General features: G+C 39.9%; 1 protein-coding gene across 2 annotated transcripts in view; it reads left to right on the top strand.

Moving 5' to 3' along the window:
- Positions 1-13914, top strand: part of HTT (huntingtin) — a 144685-nt gene that overhangs the window by 8917 nt on the left and 121854 nt on the right. For both annotated transcript variants that reach the window (XM_038533184.1, XM_038533183.1), the window contains exons 2-3: positions 3510-3593; positions 12905-13025. In XM_038533184.1, coding sequence (XP_038389112.1) covers positions 3510-3593; positions 12905-13025 — 205 coding nt within the window. The remainder of the gene's footprint in view (positions 1-3509; positions 3594-12904; positions 13026-13914) is intronic.

Genomic DNA, 13914 nt, shown 5'->3' with positions numbered 1-13914 from the left:
GGTAAATGTCTCTTTGTTGGGCTGAGGGTAAGTCTGATCCCGCACTTTAAAATGTGGGTATTCTTCAGTGTGATAAAAGAAGAGGTACTTTTTACAGGGTTTTGGTTACACTTCTCAGACTTTTTAAGCAGGCATTTTTGGGAGTTTGATGCAGTAAAATTGTGTCATTCTTTAATGATAATGCGTCAGTTTCACACATTTAGCTATGTTGGCAATAATAATGGATTTGAGAAAAATGGGACGAAATTAAAATATTTGGTAGCAATCAGATGGTTTGTGTTTGTGCTTCTCACACAAAACAAGTACTTACTATTTTTTTTTTAATTTAATGCCAAGTTTAGCAACCATTGAAAACTTTGTCTACTTGCAGAATTTTGTGATTCTTGGGCTGTCTGTTGGGTGTGGAAAAGATTAAAATTTAATCATTGCTAAGAAATTATTGTGACTCAGGTAAGAAGAGAAACTTAAAACGTGCTTTTTTCTTAGCTGACTGTAACAAAGTATACTGTCCTCTTTTTCATGATGAGAATCATCGATGGTGCTGTTAAGAGACCTGTGATCAATTTTCTAGATTATAGCCAGAGGGATTCCACAGGCTTCAGCTTCAATTACGTGCAGGGTTTGAGTTCAAGTATTTGGGGATCACTCCACGGGTTCTTTTGCTTTAAGCTTTGCTGTTTCTACTTTTTTTTTTTTTTTTATCTCTTGGTTCTAGAAACTCAGGTTTAAAATATCATTTATCTTTCTGAATCCTATCTGTAAGACTGAAGAACTTTTGAGTCAGTTTTAATATGTATTTCACTTATTCTACTGAAAATGTTGATTTATCCATTTCTTTATCGGCTTTTTACGGAACATCTGTGAAGTATAGGTGTTGTGCTGAGTGCCTAGTAGGAGAGACATGCTGTGGCCCTTGCTCTGGTGTCCTAGGGAGGCCACTGCTGGAGCAGTTGTTATTGAGTGCCCCCAGGCTGGCTGGCTGAAGCTGGCTGTCTGCCGGGCCTGGGGAGGGAGCCCGGGGGAATGAGACAGACTTTCCCCACCAGGAGCCTGCTCCTGGAGGGGGAGCAGGAGGGCAATAGACAACAGAAGAATGTGTTTTTATTTTCCTGGGTGAGATCCATATTCTGTTTTTGACTTTTTGCTTGTTTCATGAACATTTGCTCAGGTTCTGGCAAAGGGCAACAGCTTTTTATTGCTCAGTGTATTCTTTCGGTTTATTCCATTTATGAAGAGGGAGACAGAGTTCTTGTTAAGACTCGTATTTGTATCTGTCACTCTGAAAAGGTGAATGTTCCATTGGCCTGGCTAGTTCTCCATTAAGCATATGTGTAATTAGTGTGAAGCTGGTGACTTTTTCACTCTTTTCTAGTACCCTGGGATGTGAATTCAGTTCATTTAAGGCCTTGGGCATATTTTCACTTTGGAAATCAAAAGGTAATGGATAGGCAAGGTAGTTTGCTTCCTGATTGCTTAAAATGGTCCATGCTTTAATTTTCTTTATGGCAGTCTTAAACTGGGCAAACTCTAAGCTGTTGTAATGGAGAATTTAGTCTGTTGGTTTAAAGAAAAGAACGTTTTAATTCTCATAGCACTTTCTTCTTTAAGGTACAATTTACAAATAGCACAGTGTACCCTGAGCAGTATATAGCTCTGTGAGCTTTGACAATGCGTTACACTGTGTAACTACTACCACAATTGGGGTTAGCACAGTTTCAATGCCCCTCAAGCTTTCCCTGCCTCTTTGCTGCCTCTCCTCTCCCCAGCCCCTGTAAATTGCGGATCACTTGCTGTTCCTATAGTTTTTTCTCTTCCAGAACAGCACAGAGATGGAACCCACCGCTATGTCATCTTGAATCTGGTACCTTGAGATTCACCCTTGTGTGTATTAGTGGCTTGCTCCTTTTTACTGCTAAGCAGTAGTCTCTTGTTTGGTTGTCGGGGTTTGTGCATCCATCCACCAGGTGAAGGATATTTAGGTTGTTTCCATGATAGTGCCTTAGGAGTGGGTGGTTCCTGAGGATGGAGGTGACAGTCCTCTGCTTCACATGGTCACTGAGGGACCCAGTCTCCTTCCATCCTGTTGTTATGCAATCTTCTTGTCTTTATCCGTACAAAAACCGGATGTTAGGCGTATTTGTTCCAATTGGAGGGAACTAGAAGGGGAGATAGATACCTAGGGTAAGTAAGCCAGTGAGGCAGATGCTCCACATAGCACTTCCATTCTCATTTCTTCTGTGAGAGCTAAGGTGGGTGTGTCCCTCCCTACCTGCAGGGAGGCTGAGCAATGGAATTTCTAACTGGGGGCCTGTGTCCATGATGGAGAGGTTGGTGTTTGGGTGGATGTCTAGCAGGCAGGCTGCAGGATTAACTTACCAGTGAAAGTCCCATTTAGGAAACAGACCAGCGGGAAAGACACACTCACATGTTCCTGTAATAACAGATTTTAGTTGGCCAGTCATTGGGAAGCTTCCCCCTCTACTTACCACGAAGGAGACTTCTTGCCCAGGCCCTGATTCTCTTCTTGTTTGGGCCCTGTCTGTTTTTGGTTTTGACTTCTGGCTTCCCTCTGTGGAGGCTCTTCCTTTGTTCCTTTTCTTCAGCCACATTTCATGTGCCTTTTGGAGGCTTTGCCTTCCTTGGATTTGTACAGACTGTAATATCCTGTTCCTTGAGGTTCCTTGCAGCCTGAGGGTTGCATTGGGGATTACATAATCACAGGAGTTCATAGGTAACACACACCCCACCCCCCACACCCCCCGCCTTTGGTAATATAAGTCCTTCAAAAACTAGTGGTCTTCTGGTTTAGTTGTTTCTAGTTAGTACCATGTACTAGTAACCACACTCAAATTCTTTGCTGAATGTAGTTCTTCAGCTAGTTTAGTTTTTGGCTTCCTCTTTGGATCATACCTGGCTTTGAAGGTGCATACCCTGAAGGCATCTGAAGCTGCAAGTTTGGGTGGGAAGCAAGTGCCTTTACTCTGATCTTGGGCAGGACGTTTGTCTCCTTGTGTTTGCTCCAGACATCCTCATAGGGAGGCTTCAGAGCACTTCTAAGCTGCCTGTGGGTGTAGGAGCAGTCAGTCTCTCCACAGGGACTGTGAGGTCTGCAGTCAGTTAACAGTGTGATTTCTAGCAGTGCAGGCAACGTGGTAGAAAGAGTAGGTATGACGTCATATTTCATTGAATCATGTACCCCCTCCATCGTTTCAATCTCGGGTGAGTCACTGTTTGCACTGTAGTTTCTCCTGTAAAATAGGAAAAATAAGTGCATCAGTGTGACATCACCTGACTTTTCTATGGAGTCATGTAGTTTACAAAGCCTTTGGTTGAGCTCATCTGTACCTCCCCGAGCTGACCCCACCTGCCCCCTAGCATGGAGTATGTGGTTTCTTCCTGGTGGTCCAGAAGTGCTGCAGAATGAATGGATGATGTGTGAAAATCAGTGGAGTGGATAATTTAACAACACATGTTCACTTCTTTTCCTTTTTTTTTTTTTTTTCTTTTAGAAAGAAAGAACTCTCAGCTACCAAGAAGGACCGCGTCAATCATTGTCTGACAATATGTGAAAACATAGTGGCACAGTCACTCAGGTAAAGTTCACTTTGAACTTTATAGTAAAAATTAAAACTATATTTTTGTTTCTAATGGGCTAGGATATTCTTTGTCTCCCCAGTTGTCTTAAGACATTTAAAGGCCCCCTTCCCCATATTTCTGGCTATAGCTATAAGGAGTCATGTTTCTTTTTTGTAACTTATGTAGACATTTGTAATAACCATTATGATAATTGAACAGCATTTTTATATTTAGTTAGTACTCTTGGTAACTGTGATCATTGAAAATAGTTTTGTGTGGTATTTTTACATTATTGCAGTAATTGGAAGGACAGGAGACTGTCCAGTGACTTATCTTGTGTTTGCTTTTCATTGGCACCCTGCTGCCGTTTGGTGGTTCCCTGCTGGTACCTGTTCACTTGCACTCGGGGATCAGCAGGGTTCCTGGGCAGTTGACTATAGGCCTGTCTCCCTTGCTTCATCTTTTTTCTGGGGTGAACTTATGGCACCTTCTTTTGTGTCTTTGTCGAGTCTCCTCATTCTCTTGCTTTTGGTTGTCTTTCTCTCTAACCACTGTTCCTTGTGGCTGTGGATGGTAAATATTTCAGGCCAGTTTCTAGGGGCTGAGTAGAAGATGTGCCTGAGATTTCTGAATTGTGTTACCTGGTTGGATGTGTGTGAAATACTTCTCTCTCTGCTTTTCTGTTTCTTGGAACAAATAATTCATGTTATTGACCTGTTCTTCAGCTCTCTATAATCTGTTAGAAAAATAATTTTGATCTTCGTACTGACAGAAACTTAGTGACTTACATATTTTTAATGGCACCTTGTATTTGTATTTTATATTTTCAAAGTGATTTCACATACAATAATTCATTTTAGCTGAGCTTATTCCATCGTTTGGGAATGTGGTGGATGATTTCTGTTTCTAATTTGTAGAAATGTGGGAGCCAAGTGAAATAACAAATGAGAGTATGTGCTGAAAATAAAAATTCTAAGCATGCTATTGTAGAAAACAACACTGTGATAAAAGTAGGGGAAAAAAGGTTTGAATTCCATCTCTACTACTTAAAAGCCAGCTGATTTTGAATAAATTTAACTTTCAGTCTCTGTTGCAGCATTTATGAACTGTAAGTCTTTATTTTTAGGGTTCTTGTGAGATTGGATGACACTGTGTACGTGTGTGTGTTAGCCATGTGGGAGTGAGGGCTCTATATGGTTGTGATGGGTCTTGTCCAGAACTCTATAAAGTGTCACTACTTTCATTTGAAGTGACTTCAAATCTCTGACAAACATTTGCTGCCCTGCTCTTAGAGCACAGTTTTGCTTATCTGACCTCTAGCATTCAGGACTCAAAGAACATTTCACTGTGAAAGTTTATGGATGCAGAAGACAAGCTGTCTTCCATTTTGAATGCTTCATGCTTTATACTTACTCCATTTCTTTTGGTCTTTCTCAGTGGAATTGATGGGATGTTGGCTTAGATTTTCATATTAGTAAAGCATGTTGGGATATCTTAGGGTTGGTTTGTGGTTCAGTTTACCATCTTAACTCAAAATAATAGCTGTTAATGGTTTTCACAGTAGTATAGTTCTTCTGTTTTTATGGAGTAATACTGATTGATCTACTTCTTGTTCTGCAGAGGAACATGTTGATGGAATATTTTATGGATCCAGAGAGGTCGTCTTTGGTGTCATCAAAGAACAGTTTAATTTTAAGATACTTTACTTACTCTGCAGGAATTTCCGAGTGTAGAGCTCAAGTAGATTTATATATATTTATATTTATATTTATATTTATATTTATATTCAGATTATAATATATAGGTTATATATTTATTTATATATTATAAATATATTTTTAGAATTATTTATATATATAATGTTTTATGAAATCTTTATAGCTGGTATTTTGTATGATGTCTCTTTGAATATAACTACATTTTTGGTACATTTCTGTGATATACTAACCCTGTCTAGAGGGGTTATTTCAGTGGTAGCTTCTGGAGTTTTTATTTTTAAATTTTATTTTATTTATTATTTATTATTTAATTTATTTTTCCTTTTTAAATAAGATTTTATCTACCTACCTACCTATTTATTTATTTATTTATTTGAGACACAGAGAGAGGCAGAGACGCAGGCAGGGGGAGAAGCAGGCTCCCTGTGGGGAGCCCAGTGCGGGACTTGATCACAGGACCCCGGGATCACAACCTGAGCCAAAGGCAGACGCTCAGTCATGAGCCACCCAGGTGTCCCACTTAAGGAGTTTTTAATATGGGAAGTCATCTAAAACTTCCTGGGTATTGTGACTATTAGTGTTCTTCAGCTTTAAATTTGGTGGTGTAACCTGCTACTTCCTAAGTATGGATGAGCGTCAAGATCATCCAGAAAATTTGTCAGAAGTACAGTAATGAAGATACCTCATTGCCCTCTTTCCTAAACACACTTACATTTTCTGTTCAGATGTAGTCTGGGGCTTTGTTTTTAATAAGTCTCCTCTTGGGTAAACCTAGGAACCCTTATCTAAGTGTGTGCACTTTGATAAAGTGGTTGGGTAAAAAGAAATATACAGAAATCCATAGGTTTCCTGTATATTAGCATAAGTCAGTCAGAAACTATCAGGATCAAGATCCAATTCACCGTGGCACTAACATAACAAAATTCAAGGAACTGACAAGAAATATGCAGAAAATATGTGGGCTGCTGTTGGTTTTCCTGAAAGGTATAAATGACTACTTCCCTTCCTAAATGAAAGACTTTTTTTTCATAGAGCTGAATTGTCTCTAAATTAATCCACAAATTTAAATAGTCTTGATCATAGTTCTAGGAGGGGTATTTTTGAACTTGTTCACTTGCAAGAATAAATACACAAATGTTAAAAAGAAAACCTGAAACATCTACAATATTGTGAGAGGTGGTGTACATAACATTAAAGTAGCTGTTAGACATTAAGGAAGATATAGGATAGAAAGGAGAGTATATGTGTGCATCTGTGTGTGTGTGAATTTATGGTAAAGATAACATTTTCTATCAGTAGGGAAGTGATGGGTTATTGAATCAAATGACTTGAAGGGAATTATATCTGTGCCTCGTATTGCAAACAGACATAAATGCCAGGTTAATTACTTAAATCTAAGAAAAATGAAATTATTAAAAAAGGGTATTTGATCTTAGGTGGATGAAGATTAAGGATATAAAGGAAAACATTGTTTTGACTGGAGTATATATAGTTCCAGTATGTCAAAATCCACCTTCAATGTACTTGAAAATAAATTCAACTTGCGGATGGTATTGACAGCATATATATCAAAGGTTTAATAGCTATATAAGGAGCAATTGTAAATCATTAAGGAAAAGACTATCAGCTTAATAGGAAAGTAGGCAAAGAACATGACCAGGTAGTTAAGGAAATAAGAAATACGTGTGGGCCAGTGAACCTGACAGCTGATATATACTTTGTGCTTTAGGGAAGTGTTCACATTTACTAGTCATCAGAGGAAAGAGACTAATACAAAATCAAGAACAGGTTCCATTTGTCAAATTGGCAAACATCAAGAAATACTTAGGTTTTTTGTCAGAGGTGATACAACCTTCTTAAAAGGCATTTTGGCAAAATATCAAGTCTTTGTGGCAGTTTCTCCTGAGGACTTTATCCTTGGGAAAGTGTGTGAAGGTGTCAGTGCAGTGCTGTTCATCCCACTAGAAAATTAAAAATAATGACTTATCATTACTCGAATTGAAAGAGTAAGATACATTTATAGAAGAAAATGTTAACTTTATAAAAGATGATTGTTAGATATGTATATTTGTTACCAGAAAATGTATTAACACTGTTAACAACTTAAGTTTAAAATATCAAGAAAGATTTGCTCTGGCTAAGATAAATACCAAAAAGACAGATTTACTCTCCTGCCTATGACACTTGATAATAAACAAAACATATGTGACAGTGGTTTTCAAGACTTCAGGCAAAGAACAACAGCAGTCCTCGAAAAATGGAAAACCAGTGTGGGAGGTGTATGATTCCCCCCCCCACCCCATTACTGTCTGGAAGGAGTAATGTGGGGAGTGGAAACCCTGGCAGAGCCCCTAGGATGTGTGATTGAGGAGACAGAGCTGCTAGCTGCAGCCCATTGAGAGAGCTGCACAGAATGATCTCTGGAGCCTGTGGAGGAAGAGGGGTCCTTGAGTCTTTAGCTCCTAGTGAAGTACACATGCTTGTGAGGACACAGCTGGGATATGGTCACCTCAGAAGGATTAGTAGGAACACTTGCTGGAACTCACGGTAGTGTGCGAAAAGGTCCTGCTCACACCAGCCGCAGTGGACACGTGTCCTTCCTGGGCCTTGGCTAGAGTGTGGAGAAGGGTTTGCCCTAACGGTGGGGTTAACTTAGCCCTGAACTAAGATGTGATTCTGATCCTGCCTGAGAAAACTTAGAGGCAAACCCAAGATTGTACTCTTTCATAGTAACATAATTGCATCCCAGAGCAAAGTGCAAGAGTGTTTATAGGAATTCAAAAGTATGTAGTGCCTAACGAGGTAAAAGTCAAAAGGTAAAAGTCAAGATCCGGCATCCAGTCAAAAATTTTCAGGAGTGCAAAGAAACAGGAAAATAAAATTTGTAGTAGTCAGTTGAAATGACTCAGAAATTGCACAGATGCTACAATTTGTACACAACCATGAGAACAGTTACTTTATTTTATGTATTCAGAAGCTAGAGGAAAGATCGAATGTGTTAAGTAGAGATAAGACATTAAAAAGAGCTAAGTTGAACAAAGGTGAGAAGGGTAGCAGATACCTCACTGGAACAATGGACACCAGAAGTCAGTAAGACATCGTTTGTGAAGTGGTGGAAGGAAAACACCTTGGAACTGCATAGCCAGTAGATCTGTCTCTCTCAAAAACAAAGGTGAAGTAAACACTTTTTCAGACGTGCAAAAGCTGAAATAATTTATGTCCAGCAGGTGGCCACTTTAAGAAATATTAAAGAAGGTGTTTCAGAGGATGAATACCTACCTACTACTATTTACATTGACATGGATGAAGTTAGAGGGTATGATGCTGAGTGAAATAAATCAGAGAAAGACAATTATTATATGGTTTCACTCATGTGGAATATATGAATAGTGAAAGGGACCATAAGGGAAGGGGGGAAACTGAGTGGGGAAAATCACTGAATGGGGAAGTGGGGAAAGGGAGACAAATCAGGAGAGACTCTTAATCACAGGAAACAAAGGGTTGTGGAAGGGGGGGAGGGGAGTGGGGGAACGGGGTCTGGGTGATGGGCGTTGAGGAGGGCATGTGATGAGATGAGCACTGGGTGTTATATGTTGGCAAAATGAATTTAAATAAAAACATAATAAAAGTCAACAACAGTAACAAAAAAGAAAGTATTTCAGGTAGAAGGAAAGTAAGGATCAGAGAGGGACCTGAGCCCACACAGGATTGAAGTGCAGAGAGGTGGCAGCTGTGCAGTGTGAATAGAAGTGTTTCCTCATTAAAAGTTAGTTGATTGCTTGGAGTAAAAATACTAACCATATATTTTGGGGCTTTATGACGTAGAAGTAGAATGTGTGACAACACTAGCACAAAGGCTGGAAATAGCTTGTGGGAGGTGGAGGAGCGTCCCTGCCCCCAGAGACATGGGTCTTGATTCCTGGAATGCTGTGTAACTGGACCTCTAAGGGAAAAGATCTTCCCAGATATGATCAAGGTAAGGATTGTGAGATGGAGAGATTATCCCGAGTTGTCCAGGGGGACCTCAAATATAGCCACAAGTGTCCTTATGAGAAGGCCGAGGGAGATCACACGCACATGATGATGCAAAGACCGAACAGAAACAGGCTTGAAGAGCAGAGGGAGGCGGCCACCCCCAAACTGGAAGAAGCAAGGAGCACTTCTCCTTTGAGTCTCTGGAGGGAGGTACCTTGATGTTTGGCCCAGTGATATACTGATTTTGGCCTTCTGGCCTCTGGAACTGTGAAAGGGTGAAAGCCTGTGATTTTCAGCCACCCAGTTTCTAGTAATTTGTTACAGCAGCCTCAGGAAAGGAATCTAGTACTGTCGTTAGCTTCTTATGCTATATGTGATGTCCTGTAATGTCATTAAGGCAGACTGGGATGCATTAAAGATGTATACTATGAACAAGGCAAAAATTGAAAGTATAACAGAGTTATAGCTAATAAACTGAAAAACAAGACAAAATGGAGTTGTAAAAATACTCAACCCAAAAGAAAGCAGAAATAGGGAAAAAGGCACATAAAGAGCACCTGGGATAAGAAGGAAGGAAATAGTGTGATGGTAGGTTTAAATCTAGTTACATCAATAATGCCATTAAGCATGAAAGACAAGTTTTTTCAGATCTGATGAAAAAGACCCCATATATTCTGCCTACAGTAAACCTGTTTTTAAGTATAAAGGCACACATAGCTTAATAATAAAAGAATAGAAAGAGGCTGACCATGCTAGCACTAATCACAGGTACTTCTGTTAATATCAGACGATGAATTTCTAAGCAAAAGCTATTACCAGAAATAAGATGGTCATTTTATAATGATAAATGCATCAGTTCATTGAAGGAGCATAACAATCCTTAATGTTTATGTAGCTAAGTAAAGAGCTTCAAAAATACATGAAGCAAAACCTTATTGAATTGCAAGAAAAATAGACAAATTGACAATTATAGTCAGATTTCAGTAACCTCTCTCAAGCATTCTTAAGAGCAGCAGACATCAAATCTGGATCTGGAAGACTGGAACAACACTACCCAACCCTGTGGCCTGGTTGGCATATATACACTCCACCCAGAACAGCAGGAGACACGCTCTTCTCAGGTGCTCACAGCACATTTGCCAAGAGAGACCATATGTTGGGGTATACAGCAAATCTGTGTGTAGGAAGGTTCATACAAGTGTGCTCTCTGACCTCAATGGGATTGAATTGGAATCTGTTCCAGAAAGATCGTCTCTAACACAAGTAAGACATTTCCACATGACCCGGGGTCACAGAGAAAATCAAGGGGAAATCTGAAAGTATTTTGAATTGACTGAAAATAAAAACAGGATTTCAAAAGTTGTGGTATACTGCTGCAGCATATCCGAGGGCAGTTTATAGCAGCCAGTGCATGCTGTAGGAAAAACAGAAAGGTCTCAAATCAGTGACCTCTGCTTCCATCTCAGGAAACTTGAAAAGCAAGAGCAAATGAAACCCAAATTTAGCAGAAGAATAGACATAAAGATAAGAGCTCCAGTTAATAAAATAGAAAACAGAAGTCTATAAATACAGAAGGTCAATAAAGCTGGAAGTGAGTTCTTTGAGAGCCTCGGTAAGCTTCATTGGACCCACTGACCAGGTAAGAAAGAGTGAAGTTACACGTTACCAGTGTCTAGAGTGAGGAAGGTGAGTTTAGTATGTGTTCTGTAGATAATCAACAGAATTATGAGGGAGTATTAGGAACAACATTATGTGGTAAATTCGGCGATTTAGGTGAAATGGACAGGTTTCATGAGGCATATTTCTAAAGCTCTCTCAGGAAGAAATCTGTAACCTCATTGGCCCTGTATCTGTTTTATTAATGAAATTAAAATTTAAAAATCAATATTCAGTCTAGTTATTGAAGAACTTTTAAACATAATTGGAAATGGTGTATGAACCTTCTTTTTCTTTTTTCTTTTGAGACATGATTGACTTTATGACATTTTGCAGGTTTGCAGTGTATGGTGTATATGGTGTGTTGATTTGATGTCTGTATATGCTGCAGTATGGTTGCCACAGTAGTGGTAGCTGACACCTTTCTCAGGTCACATAGTTATTGTTTCCTTTCCGTGTTGAGAAAAGTTAAGATCGGGTCTCTTATTAGTAGCTTTGAAGTCATAATACAGTATTGTTGATTATAGTCACTGTTGTACATTAGCTCTTCAGAACTTATCTATAACTTGAAAGTGAACCTACTTTTATCTGTGGGTTTTATGAAGTTGAGACACAGATAACATATAGCTGATGAAAATTTTGCGTTCGAATTGAGATATGCTATAAAAACGATTGTTACGTATACCACTAATTTCTTCATTGATTACATGTTGAAATAATCATATTTTCGATATATTGGATTAAATGAAATATATTTTTAAAATTAGTTTTACCTGTTTCTTTTTATTTTTGTTGTACCCATTAGAAAGCATAAAATCAGACCTGTGGCTCTCATTGTGCTGCAGTAGCCAGTGCTGTTTGGGTCAGCATTTGAATGCAGTGCCCCCATCAGAGAGGCCTTTCCTGCTTGGTGCTGTCCTCACAGCTGTGTGCCACTTGGATGAGGGCTGATGTGCTGCTGGGTAGCATGTTTTGTTTCTTGCTTGAATTTGTTGATTGTTGCTCACGTGTCCTTTGGTTTCTCTTAGGCTTGTGGCTCTTCTGACTTTTGGTAGGAATTATGATATAGTGGGAAAGGGAGGGACCTCTGTTTCAGAGTACTGCTGGTTAAGATCATGAGACAGTAATTGGATTTTGAGGTTTCAAAAATAACAGCATTATATAGGGGCCCTATTATTGGCTCACAGTACTCCATGGTACTGTTAATCCAGTTCCACGTACATGGCCCATCAGCCTCTCTCTCTCGGTTGTGTTCAGCCACATGGATCCTGACAGCCCAGACAGGCTCTCTTAGTCAAACATCTTAAAATCACTTACAAGCAGTATATAGACTCCAGTCTTTGTAGAACTGAACTACAGCAACAAAACCACAGCCTGACTGTGATTGTGTGTAGCCTACAGTGAAATATGGTTATACTTTGGGATACATCAAAAGTAAAATTAAAAAGGAGGGGGAGTTATTTTGGTCTACTGTGCTCAGGGTTTCAAGAATTTTGTAAGTAAAAGTAACCTGTTGGCAGAAAGCAAGCAGGGGGCTCTCGGGGAGTGAACTAGTGTCTTTTTCTCTTTTTTTTTTTTTTTGAGTTTAAATACATATAAAATAGTTCTTTTTAAGATTTTTAAAATAAAACTTTAAAAAAAATGAAATGTCTTGCAAGTGCAATCTCTTTTTAAAATAAACTTGTAAATTTTAGAATAGTTTTAGATTGTGAAGATAATCTAGAGAGTTGCCCTATACCCCACATCCAGTTACCCCAATTCTTAGCATCTTATATTACTGTGGTATGTTTTTCACAATTAATGAACCAGTGTTAATATACTCATTAACCTTAATGTTTATGTAATGTCATTTTTTTTGTTCCAAAATCCCATATAAGATACCAGATACCTCATTGCATTTCGGTGTCATGTCTTCTTAAGCTCCTCTTGGCTGTGACAGTCTTTCTCTCTCTCTCTCTCTCTTTTTTTTTTTTATTTAGAAATTCTCCAGAATTTCAGAAACTTCTGGGCATCGCTATGGAACTTTTTCTGCTGTGCAGTGATGATGCAGAGTCGGATGTCCGGATGGTGGCTGACGAGTGCCTCAACAGAGTCATAAAAGTAAGACCCTGTGAGCCTCGCTCTCTGAGCTGGACTTGGGGCTGAGATGAGAAACTGTCTTAACTTTCAATTTAAGTGGCAGAGTCCCTATGCATGTTTGCACCTGTTCTATTTGGTGTGTGCTTTGGTGGTGCTCTCATATCGGTCTGCGTGCTTGCTATCCCTGCTCAGTTTGAAGGCAGTGTGTTCTCCCTTACACCCAATCAATGCATAGGTCACACGTGGGCACTCCTGAGGGCCACTGGTGTTCTGGGGGAAAATTCACTGCGGCCACCAACTTTTGTTTGTGCAGAGCCTAGAGCAGCTATGAGGCCCTGGGAAGGCAGGGGATGGGTGAATGGAACCCGCCAGTGGTGTCTCTGTGTCTCCTGCCTCCCTTCCTTTGTCTGCTTTCCCCACCCCTGCAGAGACCTGGCTCAGGCAGCGCTATGTGCCTGTTAAGATGCAACTTCCGTAACAGATAGCTGGGGTTAGGGGTGCTGGACTGGTCAGAAGGAGTTCCCAGGGAAGGACAGCAGAGCCAAAAAGCTAAAGGGCTTGGGCCACAGGCAAGCTGAGGAGCAGGGGGAGAATGTCCGTTGCTGCTGCTACTGCTTCCGTGTCCTGTAGCTGATGTCAAGCCCAAGATCACCAGAGCTTCAAGCTACTGTTTTCTCTTGCCCTTGAAGATAAAGTCCTTCTTCCATAACTCTTAGTGTATTGGAGAACTATCCTTGTTTTTCTCATTCTGCCCTTCTCATTTGGGTCCCCAGCCTATCCCGGTCACCTTCCTCTAAGCTACTTTGGTGTTTGTGGATGGGCCTTTTGGACTGTGTGTCCAGACTTAGATGGAGCTCCCACTGTAGGTGTGCTAGCATTGTAGTTGGCGTTGTAACTCTTTCCAAAAACT

This window comes from Canis lupus, chromosome 3 (assembly GCF_011100685.1).
Source record: "Canis lupus familiaris isolate Mischka breed German Shepherd chromosome 3, alternate assembly UU_Cfam_GSD_1.0, whole genome shotgun sequence".
Taxonomy (NCBI): Eukaryota; Metazoa; Chordata; class Mammalia; order Carnivora; family Canidae; genus Canis; species Canis lupus.
This window is presented reverse-complemented; position numbering and strand designations above follow the sequence as displayed.